The sequence below is a fragment of the Pseudorasbora parva genome, chromosome 24 (genome assembly GCF_024679245.1).
Source record: "Pseudorasbora parva isolate DD20220531a chromosome 24, ASM2467924v1, whole genome shotgun sequence".
NCBI classification, from domain to species: Eukaryota; Metazoa; Chordata; class Actinopteri; order Cypriniformes; family Gobionidae; genus Pseudorasbora; species Pseudorasbora parva.
The window spans coordinates 16,734,535-16,751,382 of NC_090195.1; the positions used below are offsets into that span (position 1 = coordinate 16,734,535).

At 36.4% G+C, this 16,848-nt stretch overlaps 1 protein-coding gene across 1 annotated transcript in view; it reads left to right on the forward strand.

Moving 5' to 3' along the window:
- arfgef1 (ADP-ribosylation factor guanine nucleotide-exchange factor 1 (brefeldin A-inhibited)) overlaps positions 1-16,848 on the forward strand; it is an 86,734-nt gene that overhangs the window by 26,138 nt on the left and 43,748 nt on the right. The window contains exons 2-6 of the mRNA XM_067434594.1: positions 4,152-4,182; positions 11,885-12,041; positions 12,127-12,273; positions 14,719-14,898; positions 15,010-15,063. Coding sequence (XP_067290695.1) covers positions 4,152-4,182; positions 11,885-12,041; positions 12,127-12,273; positions 14,719-14,898; positions 15,010-15,063 — 569 coding nt within the window. The remainder of the gene's footprint in view (positions 1-4,151; positions 4,183-11,884; positions 12,042-12,126; positions 12,274-14,718; positions 14,899-15,009; positions 15,064-16,848) is intronic.

Here is a 16,848-nt window from a genome sequence, read left to right on the forward strand (position 1 = left end):
TCCTGGTATTTTTCAGAGCTGTTTATAATAAAAGTTGTGCCCAATATTGATATAAATAATTGCCTAATATTAACTCTACTTTTGGTGTTGTGGGGCATTACTGGTTTCGCCCATCTTAGGAAGGGCCAAACATAGGGGTTTTGGAACAGGGGTGGAAAAAACTGTGGCTCTTTTAAATGACAGCAACACGTTTTTAAAGAAGGTGGTCTTCTTCGTCTTCTCTAGCACAGCTCAACCAGGCATCGCCCCCTTTTTTGAATATTCCGTGGGCAGAAATGATTTAAATCAGTGACATTGGCTATGTTGTTTACACTTTTTGTTTCGATTGATGAAACTGAATGTATGTTTACTTGAATGATAAATAAAGCGATCGGGTTGATGTGCGCGTTTATACTAATAATTAATTACATTTATATATCGCTTTTCTAGGCACTCAAAGCACTTTACATATAGAAGGGGGGAATCTCCTCAGCCACCACCAATGTGCATCATCCACCTGGATGATGCGACGGCAGCCATATTGCGCCAGAACGCTCACCACACACCAGCTGATGGGTGGAGAGGAGTGATTACGCCAATCATTATATGGCTTATATGTCATGCGTCTAATCAAAATTGATTTTTGACAGGCGCACACTTCACAAATATAGCTTCTCACTGTTTGAACATACTATTCTCCTACGTTGCTTCTTTTATTTGTTTTAAAGAGCACATATTTATCTTTTTCGGGTCCTGATTAGGAGATGACGAGCGCATGAACCGTTATGCCATGCTGTGCTGCCTATATTTATCAAACGGTAAAACCGCCTCTTCCCGTGCCCAAAATAAAGTGTCTGTGGATGAGAGTATGAACTGAGGAGTCCTGATGGGACGGTTCCACTTCACAGATGATGAGTGGTAGGAGAATTTTAAAATAACGCAAGTTATTTAACAACTGCAGTTTTTTGTTCCGCACATCATACGTAATTATGCTTTACACCACATACATGCTTTCTGGTAAAGAAAGTCCCTTTAGAGGGGACTTTGAGCTTTGCAACCTTGCAGATGCTCAAATATCAACATTAGACTAACTAAATTTGAAAAAGTGAAAAAGCATAATATCACTTCTTTAATAAACTTAGCTACTTAGTTTGCCTTTAGTAAATTCACTTAATTGTCTAAGAGAATGATTTATAAAACTTAAATATCAATTGATCTGACTTTCTTAAATGACACAAACGAAAATGTATCGAAGCTCAACTTTGGGAATGATAGAGATACAGGTCAAGCTAAGGAGACTTGGGGTGCTTTCACTCCTGAAAATTTGTTTCGGAACCTGGTGCATTTTCTCTTTTGGTTCAGTTAGTTTACGCATATATGTGAACACTGCAATCACGCTCGGGTTCACACCAAAAACCTGTTCAGGTGGTCTTGACCCAATTGCAAATGAACTCCAGGATGGTTCGCTTGAGCTGTGAAAGCAATCCGACCCAACGGACCAAATGGTATTATAATTCATAACGTGAAATTTGTTATATAAATAGCAGTAGTGTCTGATTCAGTACATCACAGTTGAAAACCAAAAGAGCTCCTCTTCACCTTAAAATGTTGTGTACTTGAATTGTAAAACTGTAGTATAACACAATTCCAAAAAAGTTGGGACACTGTAAAAACCTTGAATAAAAACAATGCAATAATGTGGATTTTTCAAATTTCAATATTTTATTCAGAATACAACATAGATGACATATGAAATGTTTAAACTGAGAAAATGTATTTTAAATTTCATGGCATCTCAACACATCTCAATAAAGTTGGGACAAGGTCATGTTTACCACTGTGTGGCATTCCCTCTTCTTTTTATAACTGTAAATGTCTTGGGACTGAGGAGACAAGTTGCTCAAGTTTAGGAATAGGAATGTTGTCCCATTCATGTCTAATACAGGCTTCTAGTTGCTCAACTGTCTTAGGTCTTCTTTGTCGCATCTTCCTCTTTATGATGCGGCAAATGTTTTCTATGGGTGAAAGATCTGGACTGCAGGCTGCCCATTTCAGTACCTAGATCATTCTTCTATGCAGTCATGTTTTTGTAATTTGATGCAGTATGTGATCTGGCATTGTCATGTTGGAAAATGCAAGGTCTTCTCTGAAAGAGATGATGTCTGGATGAGAGCATATGTTGTTCTAGAACTTGGCTATACCTTTCAGCATTGATGGTGCCTTTCCAGATGTGTAAGCCGCCCATGCCACACACACTCATTCAACCCCATACCATCAGAGATACAGGCTTCTGAGTGCTGATAACAACTTGGGTTGTCCTTGTCCTCTTTAGTCCGGATGACATGGCATCCCTTTTTTCCAAAAAGAACTTACAATTTTTATTCGTCTGACCACAGGACTGTTTTCCACTTTGCCACAGTCCATTTTAAATGAGCCTTGTCCCAAAAAACATGCCTGCGCTTCTGGATCATGTTTAGATGTGGCTTCTTTTTTGACCTATAGAGTTTTAGCCGGAAATGGCGAAAGGCACGGTGGACCGTGTTCACAGACAATATTTTCTGGAAGTATTCCTGAGCCAATGTTGTGATTTCCATTACAGTAGCATTCCTGTATGTGATGCAGTGCCGTCTAAGGCCCAGAAGTTCACGGCTGGCATCCAGTTTATATGACCCATCTTGATTTTGAACCTGGCACAGTGTGTTAATTGGGAAAAGATGTTAGCTCTTCAAAGTGAAATTAGACCACTACTGTTAAATTAATCTAAAATGCTAATTATAGCTAATATTGAAATATGGTCCCTGCTATATCCCTAATATTTTTGGAAACGTATGCAGTGATAAAGAATGATCTGACTGTAAGCTGACACCAGCGCTCAATATTCTGTCCATGTTCGGTGGCAGTTCAGTGTGTTGGAGGGCTGTCTGTCAGCAGAGCGTGTAGATGTCATTATGCTGCTATACTCGTCATTGTTTACTGCTGAGAGGAGGAAGGAGAGTGCTCTTTCTACAGTATTACATTGTTCCCGTGCCGAGCACTTAGTCATTCTTGACTGCAGCTGCTCGCTGAGACCACATGTTTAGAATAAACCTTTTTTAATCCAAACTGCTTTCTAGACACCAGCACAGATTGAAGTAGTCAGATATTCTGACCTGTGAATGCCACAGCTGACACGTGTTGCTGCAAAGTGCTTGTACGCTAATGAATCCAGGTGTTAAAACTGATTTAAAGCCTAATTTATATCATGTTGAAGCTTTTAGAAGTTTGCAGCGAGTACCTCCGACTCTGGCCCTCTCGTTAGTACATTTTTGCAACACTCTGAATGCATTTCTGTTGCAGTTAATGACTGGTTTCAGAGGAAGAGGTGTTAAAGGGTCCACGCGTAATTAAATTATTTAGTATGCAAACTGAAAATGGCTCTCGACAGAAGGATGTTCTGGTAGTCATGTAAATGAAGGAGCTGTCTGTGTGCTTGCTGTCGTTGATTGAGCACTTGCATTTTCTATTATACATTTTTTTCTTTTCTTTTTTTTTTTAGCAGATAATACAAATGAAATTGTCTAAAATGTCTTGGTATCCTGAAGCATTAAGACTAAGGAACTAAGGGGCCAAGCTCAACCCCTGAAAAACAACCCCATACCATAATCCCCCTCCATTAAACTTTACACTTTGCACAATGCAGTCAGGAAAGTAACCACCAAACCCAGATTTGTCCAGACAGAAAAGCCTGATTTGTCACTCCAGAGAATACGTCTCCCCTGCTCTAGAGTCTAGTTGCGGCTTACTTTACACCACAGCATACCACACATTGTATTGTACTTGGTGATTTAAGGCTTGGATGCAGCTGCTCATCTATTGAAACCCATATATAACCCTTTATATATATAATATATAAAATAATTAATACAAATTTTAGTATAAAATCCTATAAAAATAATGTTTTCTTTATCTTAATATTTTTATTTAATTATTATTTTTGAGACCACTCAGATTTGCATAATGCTATATTGGATCTTAATCTTCTCTTCAACTCTTTGTGTTTCCCTGGCAGTAGACAGTAAACAAGTCAAGTGTCTGATTAAATCTTTGGGGTCCTAGTTTATTTGTTTATTTATTTATTGTTTGTTTGTTTGTTTACCTCACTCATCTGATTTTTTCTTTTTTTTCTTTTGCAGAGGAAATCAAGGCGGAATCTGAGAAATTAAGGTAAGCTGATATCTTATCCCACACCCCAGCTGCTGAGATATTGAATGTGTATTTTAAATCTCCCTTCATTGTTGTCAGGTTCAATGCTTGTAATACAGCTATGACATTTTCCAGAGAGTAACCACACGCAGCCCCTTTGTGTTTTGGCTGCTGCCCTGCCCTCATTGTGATTTGTGAGTGTGTGCTCAGTGCCAGTGAAAAACACCCCTCGCAGCCTGTGTTGTTAATGTGCTTGGAGACCTTACTGTGTGCCTAGGACACAGGAATGAGACGTACTGTGCTCAGGGCCAGGTCAGCCCGTTCTGAAGTCCTACCTCACCTCACTCAGCCCTTGATCTTAGAGACAGCATTGCATTCACCCTCCACATCCATTCATTCACAGCTCACCTGCTTCACCTCGTCTGTCCTGCTTTCATTTCCATATCCTTGTCTTTTGGTATTTCTCCACTTTGTTGTTTACAGATTTCTGTTTTGAAGCATGGAGCAGTTCTTCCAAACCGTGGTTCTATTTTTAGTACCCTTTTTTAAAATTGACTAACCATTTCTCACAGCAAAACTCTTTGTGAAAATGAATCTTTTATTAGAAACATAAACTTAGTCTGTCAAATGTTGGTTCAGTAGCCGAACTAATGGATTCATTGAGTTATTTGTACTGATTCTTCTTGATTCAAAGTCTTCTTGACTAATTCATAAAAAGCTGGCTATTGAAATAATTAGAAAATGAACATCATTTAATTGTGTGTGTATTTATGAATTGCAAAATGTATACACAGGCACACACACACACACACACACACACACACACACACACACACACACACACACACACACACACACACACATATATGTATGTATATATAAAATGTGTGTGTGAGCGCCTGTGTGAGCGCCTGTGTGTGTATACATTTTGCAATTCATAATAACTGTTTTCAGCAGCCATGATACTTGTAATTATATTATTTTTCGATTCCGCTTATTTCGATTTCCTGTGTGCGCATTGTAATGTGATTTCAAACATTTTCAATTGCAAGAAGATGCAAAAGAGATTTATTTTAAAAAGTTTGAAATGTAATTAATTATTCCAGTTGTTTTTTGGATTTTTTTTCCAAAATGTTTTACCAAAAGACAGAATAAATGTTAAATTAAATGTTTTTACGAAACTGGAATCGAAACTACAAATCGATAGGAATCGATAAGCATAATTGTAATTGCTAAATATAATGTACGGTTTTATTTTTGGGGACATTTAAGATTTATAAATTGTAATTTTAATGCTTTTATTGGTTATGGTTTAATGCAGGTTATGCTCTATGGACTGCATCTGTGCATAATGTCGTTTACTACAGGAAATACATTTCTTTGGGCCCCTGGAATTTTCAAAGTCAAAGAATAAACATTTCAATACACACTGATTGACTAATACATATTAACAAGCAGTATATGTGAAGCTATATACTGTACAGTAACTCATCACCATGCATCATTAAACTGTAAAAAGGTAAGAGCTGGAAAATTCTGCCTTTTCTCTTACCTCATAGTCTTCCTTTGTTAAATGCATTTTTACAAATTGAAGCACGTTCAAATATTTTCTGGGGAAATCATATGCCACAAATGATCTCATAAGATTTTAAATTGTAATCGTTTAAAATAGCACTAAAGATGATTCTCTCTTCCCCAGATGTCTCGTCGTTGCACAATGTTTACAGGCTTTTTGTGCTCTGCCTGATTAACAACTTGCTTTAACTCTATAGCAATGAGTCCTCTGGAGGGTTTGTTTTGGTGAGTGCAGAGAGAGAGAGAGAGAAACAGGGAGAGTTCAGGCTAAATGAGAGATGTGTGAGGTAATCTCTGGACCCGATGGAACTCTAGTCTTTTCCCTTGTAGCTTGGCTACAGCTCAATTTATGTCAATTATAAATATGAGCTAGCTAATCCCTCCACAGACAGATTAATGAGATTGAATGAAGGAGAAGTGAAAAGAGGATAGGAGGGGAACAGAGCCAGGCCAATGGGAAGAGGTTTATTATACTGTAGCAGCCTCTCGCTGTGTAGAGACTCGCCAGCTAACTGCAACCTCATTGGCATCAGTGGTTCCTTGAAGAACCTTTAACAATCATGGGTAACTTTATACTGCACAAAAGGTTCTTTATAGAGGAAAAGGATTCTTTAGATTATTCAAATGTTTAACAGATAGAAAAAATATATATTTTAAGAACTGTTCACTTAAAGATTTTTTAGGAACCCAAAATGGGTTTCCTATGTCATTGTTGCCAAAACCTCCTTTTGGAACCTTAAGTATATGATTACCGATTCATTCCATGATTTAGACTGTGTTGGGTTCAGAATGATTTAGCAAACGATTCATTCAACTTATTAATTTAAATATTCATAAAAGTCCCCATTCAAGTTTGTACACGACATAGGCATAATTTTTGTACTGTCTGTTTGTTTTGTGTATGATACAAGCTGCAAATTTGAAATAAATGTGACTCATGAAGAGGCTAGATTTACAAAAAAACGTCAGAATTTTCGTAATAAAGTTCGTAATAAAAATATTTTCTTATAGAATATATTGGGTTGTTATCTGAGTGTACAGGTGCTGGTCATATAATTAGAATATCATCAAAAAGTTTATTTATTTCACTAATTCCATTCCAAAAGTGAATATGTATATTAGACACAGACTGATATATTTCAAATGTTTAATTCTCTAATTTTGATCATTTTATCTGGCAACTTCAAAAATCTCAAATTCAGTAACTCAGAAAATTAGAATATTACTTAAGACCAAAAGAAAGGATTTTTGGAAATCTTGTCCAACTGAAAAGTATGAACATGAAAAGTATGAACATGCACAGCACTCAATACTTAGTTGGGGCTCCTTTTGCCTGAATTACTGCAGCAATGTGGCATGTCATGGAGTCGACCAGTCTGTGGCACTGATCAGGTGTTATGAGAGCCCAGGTTGCTCTGATAGTGGCCTTCAGCTCTACTGCATTGTTGGGTCTGGCATATCACATGTTCCTCTTCACAATACCCCATAGATTTTCTATAGGGTTAATGTCAGGTCAGTTTGCTAGCCAATTAAGATCAGGGATACAATGGTCCTTAAACCAAATACTGGTTCATTTGGCACTGTGTGCAGGTTCCAAGTCCTGTTGAAAAATGAAATCTGCATCTCCATAAAGTTGGTCAGCAGCAGGAAGTATGAAGTGCTCTAAAACTTCCTTGTATATACGGCTGTGATGACATTGGACCTCAGAAAACAAAGAGGACCAACACCAGCAGATGACATGGTACCCCAAACCATCACTGACTGTGGAAACTTTACACTTGACCTCAAGCAATGTGGATAGTGTACATCTCCTCTCTTCCTCCAGACTCTGGGACCCTGATTTCCAAAGAAAATGCAAAATTTACTTTCATTACATTTTTTTACTTTGGACCACTCAGCAGTCCTTTTTGTCTTTAGCCCAGATGAGGTGCTTTTGATGCTGTCTGTTGTTTAAGAGTGACTTGACACAAGGAAAGCGACAGCTAAAGCCCATGTCTTGCATATGTCTGTGCGTAGTGGTTCTTGAAGCACTGACTCCAGCTGCAGTCCACTCTTTGTGAATCTCCCCCACATTTTTTAATGGGTTTTGGATACAGAGCTCTGTGAGCAGCCAGCCTCTTTCGCAATGACCTTTTGTGTCTTGCCCTCCTTGTGCAAGGGGTCAATGGTCATCTTTTGGACAACTGTCAAGTCAGCAGTCTTCCCAATGATGGTGTAGCCTACAGAACTAGACTGAGAGACAATTTAAAGGCCTTTGCACGTGTTATGAGTTAATAAGCTGATTAGAGTGTGGCACCAGGTATCTTCAATGTTAGCCTAGAAATCTAGACGCACCCTAGCGACAGCAAATCTAATCTGCCTCGAGTGTCGTCTAGCAACTCTCAATACACGTCTGAGCTGTAAAAACCAAACTCTGGTCAAGCCAATCACATTGTGTATAGAGTCGGTGGATGGGGCTTAACATAGTGACGGCATAGTTGCGCTTGCATGCTACTAGTACAGAAGCTGGCGAACGGCTGTCTTTCGAATCAGCTTTGACCGCGACTCTTGAAGACTTGGAGTTAAGCTTTTCTCTGAGAAAAGAACAAAGAAAGGCACAAGTCATTCTTAAAAAGGGAAGATGTGTTCGGAATTTTGCCAACCAGATACGGCGAATGTTTAATCCAGCAACGAGCTCCGCTTCATGTTGCTCTGGTTGGTTGTAGCGCTGTCCAATTGCGTGCAGAGGGAGTTTGAAAGACAGCCGTTTATCCCGCCCCAAGGAATTAAGCCCTGTCAATGGTGAGTTTCCTGACCAAACATCTTGATGTGGGTCTGGCTTGTCAAGCTACTTCAATGTTGAACCTTTTCACAATATTCTAATTTTCTGAGATACTGACTTGGGATTTTACTTAGTTTTCAGTTATAATCATAAAAAAAATGAATTTGAATCAATAATTGAAATATAACAGTATGTTTAATGAATGTATATAAATTACAATATACAAGTTTCACTTTTTGAATGGGATTAGTGAAATAAATCAACTTTTTGAGGATATTCTAATTATATGACCAGCACCTGTATAGTGGTTCTTGCCGAAGACTCACTGATCTCTAGTAATATTTATATGTATTATATGAAATAAGTTCACTTCAAAATGAAAATTTCCATGGTACTTCTGCCTACGTCTAGCGTGACCTTTCCGACATGATTATGTAATCCGTGGGGGTGAGTAAATTTATCAGGAAATTTTCATTTTGAAGTGAACTAATCCTTTTTTTTGGTGCTTTAATATTTGAATCAACCCAATAAATTCATTAAACGTCTTACTTATATGGATTTAAGAGTTTGATGGACTTCCTGTTTATTTACAGGACATCAAATTCCTCATAAGTTTTGTCTTTAGAACAATATTAAAAAAAGAAAAGAACAATAAGAAATGCCTCTAGGAATACATCATTTTCATACATTTTTATCTTGAAGAAAATACGAGTTAATAATAATTTTATTCTCAATGATGATTGCAAATCCAGCCCTAATTCTTTTTAATGAGTCAAAAAGATTCATAAAAGAGCCTTGAACTTGTCTGTGAGTTTAATCAGACTTACTTATTCGGTGAATCATTCAAATTCGTTACCGAGTTCACAACTGACTCAATAAATTACAAATAATTTTTTGGTTTTGTTTGATCCCTCTTACTTTTCTGTGATTTCTTAAATAATATGTTGGAATCATAATCAGCCATAATCAACCAAACAGAATACTGTGATTTGAGGCACTCTAATCTTGAATGCTACATAGTAAAGATAGCAAATACATCCCTTCCATTCCTTAGCTCTCTTTCCCTCTCTCTTCTATCATGTTCCTTTAGGGCTCCGTTTTACTCTTCATCACTCTGTCTCTCTACTCTACTCAACTCCATTCTTTTTATCTCCCCATCCTCCTCCCTGTGTCCCACTGCTCTCATCAACTCATCTTGCTGAAGGGAATCATAATGCACCGTCCTAGCTAAAACACAGCAGTCCCAGCTTAGCCTTAGCCTGGCTCGTCTCTAATTTCAATGCTCATCTCAAGTGGATACAGTGGCTGAATACAAAGCAAGAGTTTACAGTCTTTGTAAGCATACAGTACCTGTCAAAGTTTGGAAACATTACAATTTGTTCATGTTTTTGAAAGTGGTCTCTTATAGTCACCAAGGCTGCATTTATTTATTCAAAAATACAGTAAAAACAGTAATGTTAAGAAATATATTACAATTTCAAATAATTTTCTATTTTAATTAATCGAATGGAATGGCAAATCAGAATTTTAAGCATCCATTACTTCAGTTTTCAGTGTCATATGATCCTTCAGAAATCATTCTAATATGCTAATTTGCTGCTCAATAAACATTTATTATTATCATCAACATTTTTTGTGGAAACAATAGCAGCGTTTATATATTACTCTTCAAACTGCGCAAAATGAAAATGTGAAAAATATGCCAAATGGAAACGTACATTTTGCAAAAACTCCCATATATAGCAAAAAAGTTTTTACTCTTGCATGAGGTGGTTTTTCATGCCATTCGAAAAAGGAATATTTTGCCAAACTGCTATGTATTTTTTCTTTTCTTTGCATGTTCAGGTGTACGCAAAAGACATTTAATCATCTGAATCCACAATTCCTCTGTGAAATCGTGTACTATAACCTCCCAAAAATACCTCATGTGGCAGCTTCCAAGTATAAGGGAATTTCCTTGCTATAATGCTTGGATAACACACCTAGGTCTCCTTCAATTAAAAATAATGGCTAGTGCGGTGACTGTGATTTATACGCAAAAATACCAACATCCGTTGCCTTGATTTTTTGAATGACTTGTCGTGAGAGGAAAATATTTCACAAACACTAAAAAGGTTTTTATATGACAAACACAAAAAAGGTAATTTAAATGTTTTATTTCACAATTTACATAATTTGTGGTATGATGTGTTATAAAGTCAGAATTGCGAGATATAATTGTTATAAAGTCATACTTGTGATATAAACTCGGAATTGCATGTTATAAAGTCAGAATTGTGTCATAAATTCAGAAGTGTGATGTAAACTCGCAATTGTGTTATAAATTCAAAATTGCGTGATATAAACTTGCGAATCTGACTTTTTCTCGCAATTACGAGTTTATATCTTGCAATTCGTACTACTTTTCTCAGAATTGTGAGATGCAATTCTGTAAAAAGTCAGTCTGTATAAATCAATATTGTGAGTTTATATCACAAATATGTAAACTCGCAAATGATTTTTGTAATGACTTATTATGAGAGGACAACCTTTCATTTTAGTTCCATAACATTGGTTAATGGAAACGGCGTAATTTTGCAGTAGATTTTTATCGACATTTAGAAAATATTGCAAGAAGTTTTGCGCAAACCAGAAATGCAGTAATGGAAGACAGGCCTAAAAAAAAAAAGAAACAGAGAGAGAAATTAATACTTTTATTCATCAAGGATGCATTAAGTTGGATCAAACGTTATAGTAAAGACATTTATAGTGTTACAAAAGATTTCTATTTAATAACTGCTTTAATAAATACATTAATAAATACATTTAGGCCTAATAAATGCAAATAAATGCTGTTCATTGAACTTTTTCAATGAATCCTGAAAAAATAGTCACCATTTCCACAAAAATGTAAAAATTTTCAACTTTGATAATAAAAAATGTTTCTTGAGCAGCATATCATATTAGAATGATTTCTGAAGGATCATGTGTCACTGAAGACTGCAGTAATGATGCTGAAAACGTCATCACAGGAATAAATGTTAAAATATTAAAACACAAAACAGTTCTTTTAATTTGTAATAATATTTCACAATATTACTGTTTTAACTGTATTTTTGATTAAATAAATGCAAGAGAATTCTTAAAAAAAAAAAAAAAAAAAAATCTTTCCAACATTTTGACAGGTACTATATGAAAAAAGTATATTCAATGCATTACTCATCTGCCATAATACAGTGTCATATCTTATATTATTTTAACTTGGGAGCTTTTTTCAGCTAACTTTGATGTGCAATAAATTGCAAATTATACAATGAATTGATCAGCATATCATGTAGTTAATTTGGTTAAAATGATTGTCAGCCTCTATTCAGTTAACTGATGGACACTTTTATTTTTGTTTTTTAGCCCACCAGCTGGGGACAACAAGTCAAGTTCCAGTACTCTGCCGCCAATCAAATCCAAGACCAACTTCATTGAAGCAGATAAGTACTTCTTGCCGTTTGAGTTGGCCTGTCAGTCCAAATGTCCGCGCATCGTCATCACCTCTCTAGACTGTTTACAGGTCAGTGCCTTACAACAAACTCATGACAGAATGTTTCATATGATGAGGATGTTTCATCTCATACGCTGTGTTCATGATTTTTCAGAAACTCATAGCATATGGTCACCTGACGGGGAGCGCTCCAGACAACACAACCCCTGGAAAAAAGCTCATCGACAGGATCATAGAGACTATATGTGGCTGTTTCCAAGGACCACAGACGGATGAGGGCATCCAGTTGCAAATTATAAAGGTCAAATATGTTTTGTGGGTGATTGCTCACAAACGTGGAGTAAATAATACCATGTTTTGGTTTTTAAATGTAGAAATGCTCAGCGAAAGAATGCTAGCTGTAGGGTATTTGGGTGATGTTCATACAGGAACATCAATGTTGCAATATAAAATACATCTGGAAGGTTTATCAAAAAGATAAATATTAAATAAATATTGTATAATAATGGTAAAAGTAATTATTATTATTTTATATTTTACTTTGAAATTAGTAGACTATTAGTATTAGTATGAGTAGAGTGTGATAAAAATAAATTAAAATACTGCAACCAATGCACTAAAACACTTTCACATTTCACATCTCATCCTAAGATGAACATTAAAATTAACTTTACAAATAAATATTTCCAGCAGAAAGTAAGTGATCTGAAATACAAAGGATCAAAACATAAAATGAGCAGATAAATACGTGTATACAGCAAATAAGCAAATATTTTGTATTTTGCGTATGTAGTATGAGCTGCATGATTCTGGACGAATTGAGAATAGTGAATTTATTTATTAAATTTTTTCAAATAGATTATGATTCTCCCACGATTCTGAACAGACAACTAAACAAAATAACATGTAATTTACTAGAGCAAATGTTAATTGCTGCAGTTACTTGCTAAAATTTGAATAAATGAATGAATGATTCTATGACTCATTCATAAATACTTCACTTGTTTCATTACCGGATGAATTAGCGTTATTTTAACAAATCTCTTAAAGGGGTCATGAACGGCAAAATAACATTTTCCTTTGATATGTAAAGGGTAATCATACTATAAGAATATCCTTAGGTTTCAGAACTGAAAAATATTTTTTGTTGGTCCAAATAAAATCTTTTACAGTAACCAAGCCCAGCGAACAATGATCTATGATAGGTGAAAGACTGCCGCTGCAGAAGAAAATCCTAGTGCTAAAAATGTGGTTATTTATTTTCAACAATGTGAATGTCTCAGTTGAGCATTACTCAACAGTAATGCGACTACATGTAAGTAACCATGTTAATTCCTAATGCCTGTGACCATCTGTGACCAGCGATTTCTGATATGTAATGATTCATGTACAGTCAGATGTTCTTAGTCTATGAGTCAGTAAATCAAACCAGTGACTAAACGTCAACTTCACATTGTGTCTCTTAGTAGGATGAAAATAATCTGTTATTTAAACTGGGTCAATTATATGTAGAAAGCAATCAAAGAACACTCCCTTTGCAATCGCTGAAGCTGTCAATCAAAACAGTGTTAGTTTATCAGTGACTGAGTTCTGGATTCTCACCAGAACTCCCGTAACAATCAACAAATCTTGTTTACATTGTGTTTGCATTGTAAGTTTTGATGAAAGCATTCGGTAGTGTGCAGAAATCGAGTTGCAATGACGAGATCACTGCATTCATGCGCTCAATACATCAATGCATGTATGTGATTGGCTACAATGCCCATCACTGCAACCTTTCATGACCGCTTTAAATAAATGATTCGATGCCATACATTTTTCAGAACAGAAGGCCCGATCTCCCATAGTACGGAGATTGGTCGAGGGAGTTTTAATTCATTATTTATATTCATTATTTAATTCATAATAATTCATTATTATGTGAGTAAAATGTCTTTTTATGTATATTCTTGATCTGGGCGCGTGCGCGCACGTGTGTCATCGTGTGGGACATGTAATACAGGAATAATATTCCAATCAATCGCGGGTGGATGAGAAATAAATCATTGTGTTTGTTAGATAAAGACGTTTACGAGCCCTGTGAGAGAATCATTCCAGGTGCCGCTTTCAAATCAATCCCTCCCTCATGTGAACTGAACTGAGAAGGGGAGCAGAAGCTCATGAAATATCCAAATCTTATCCAATCCTAGCCCGTGGCCATTTACTTTCAAGTCTCCAGTGCGGCACGCCCATCAAAACCCAGCGTTCAGGAGAGCACCTCAAAACCAGTGTAGGAAATAGCCTATTACTTATTAGTTATTATGTTTTTGGATGTAAAAACTACACAAACGTCATTTGTTGACCTCAGGCAACAGTGTAATTTTTTTTAAAGCCAGTTCATGACACCTTTAATGATTATGAGCTCTAGTATCGTACATGTCTCTGATTCTTTATGTGGAACTGCCCTAACCTGTAGTGCTCAGATTTCCATATCATCATTTGCCTAAGCTATTGTTTTACAAATCTCGTTGTGGAATGTAGAGCGGCAGGACAAGCACGGCTTCTGAAAGCTGCTGAACTCCTTCATACGGCCACATGTCAAGCTTAATCTGTTTGAACTTTACTAAGATTCCCGCAGCTAAAGTAATAAATAATAGCGCTCCCCATATTGTCTGGAAACATTCCTAGGATTTATATCTATAGTTGTGGCATAACGTTCTCCGCGGTGACATTTGTGTTTGTTTGTCTTTGCTCCGGCCCCCGACAGGCCTTGCTCACAGCCGTGACCTCCCAGCAAATAGAGATCCACGAAGGTACGGTGCTGCAGGCTGTAAGAACGTGCTACAACATCTATCTGGCCAGTAAGAACCTCATCAACCAGACCACGGCCAAAGCCACCCTCACGCAGATGCTGAATGTGATATTCGCCCGCATGGAGAACCAAGCAGTGAGTGCATTTGACACTTCTCCTGTGGTGATATGGGGAAATGACATCCTGATCTAACATCTCTTCTTTCTTTTTGGTTGATGCCTCTCCTCCTCCCCCCTCAAAATATAGCTTACAAATCACAAGATCAGTTGGTCTTTGGCATCAAGAAAGCGAGATCGTCAGGTAAAAAGTGACAGGACTGCCTTGAAATTTGCTTGATCTGAAGTATTTTCTGGTTTGTGTACATCAGCTTCATCCGTCACTCTCGCACTCTGTTTCTCTCTGATCTCTCTCAGACGTCTAGCTCCAGTCTGCTTGCCTTGGCTTCATTGCGTTTTTTGCCTGCTGTCGTCCCCTCCATGACAATTGAGTTCCTTTCACCTGTCTTACCATGTTTATGTGTTGTGTAAGAGCTTTCTCTCATATGTTAGGCCCCCGTTTACGCCTGGTAGTAACATCCGTCTCGGATGATTTGTTTTCGGATGAAGTGGTCAGTGAAGACAGCTGTTGACACCTGGTAGTAATATGCGTCTTTTGCGAACACGTTTGGCTTTCGAGTCCAGAGTCTTTAATTCATGACGACATATGTTGATTTTTAGTCCTCTGTTGCCTTTTTGAGATATTGTTTAGCCTGTTTTGACAAAATTCAGCATACACTACTGTTTAAACATTTGGGCTCATTAAGATTTGTGTTTTAAACTGTTTTTAAAGCAGTCTTTTATGTTGTCCAAGGCTGCATTTATTTGATTAAAAATACAGTAAAAGCTGTGAAAATTTGAAATATTACAATTTTAAATAGCTGTTTTCTATTGTATATTAAATGCATTTCTGTTTTGGCAAAGCTGAATTTTTTAGCATAATTACTCCAGTCTTCAGTATCACATGATCCCTCAGAAATCCTAATATGCTGATATGCTCAAGAATCTTTTCTTATTATTATCAATTTTGAAAACTCTTGTGTTGCTGAATATTATAACGTGTAACCACTTTTGACCAATTGAATGCATTCTTGCTGAATTTAATTGTTAATTTATTCCCGAAATTTTAAAAGGAAGTGTATATGTTGAAAATTTAAGCTTTGAAATGGATTAAAGTGGAAGAGCGGAACCATCATTTTAATGTTTTTTTTTTTTGGAGGTTCCGAATGTTTAATCTATGGAAGTAAAAATCCAGTTGAAATAATAATCAAGGTTTTTACCACTTTTTTCCAGTGTATGACAAAAAAATTAAACAGTTTTCAATTTAATGTGTATGCACAAGCCATCGTCATAAACCACAATATTTATGTAAAGAATTTTTATTGTAATACATAAATGATAATTGTCAGTGGAGAATTGTACGGTATCTTTTCCGTAGTGTTTAGGAAGCTTGATGACCAAATAAAGAGCACAATACATGTGATATTCACAATGGTGCTTAATTTTATATATGGCTACATAATCATTGCTGAATTTTCAACTGTGAATATTCAATATCAAGAAAGGAAGTATGGAAGAAAAAAAAAATGGAGGTATGTATTTAGGGGGGAAAAAACATTGTTAAACAGCGCACTTAATCTTGCTATAAACATGTTTTTTGATTGTCACATAATTATTATATTTGTAGAGTTTTAGTAGGGATAGATCACCTAAAATTTTTACTTTTGTCATCATTTACTCACCCTCAAGTTGTTCCAAGCCTGTATGAATTTCTTTCTTCTGCTGAACACAAAAGAAGATATTTAAAAGAATATGGGAAACTAAACAGTAGTTGGACCCCATTGACTTCCATAGTAGGGGGTGGGGCTCATTTGGGTCCATCAACTGTTTGGTTACAGACATTCTTCAAAATATCTTCTTCAGCAGATCAAAGAAATGCATACATGTTTGGAACATCTTGAGGGTGAGTAAATGACAGAATTTTGGGTCAACTATTCCTTTAAATTGTATTAAAATGAGTGTCACATGATTGTTGTCAATGATTTTTTCG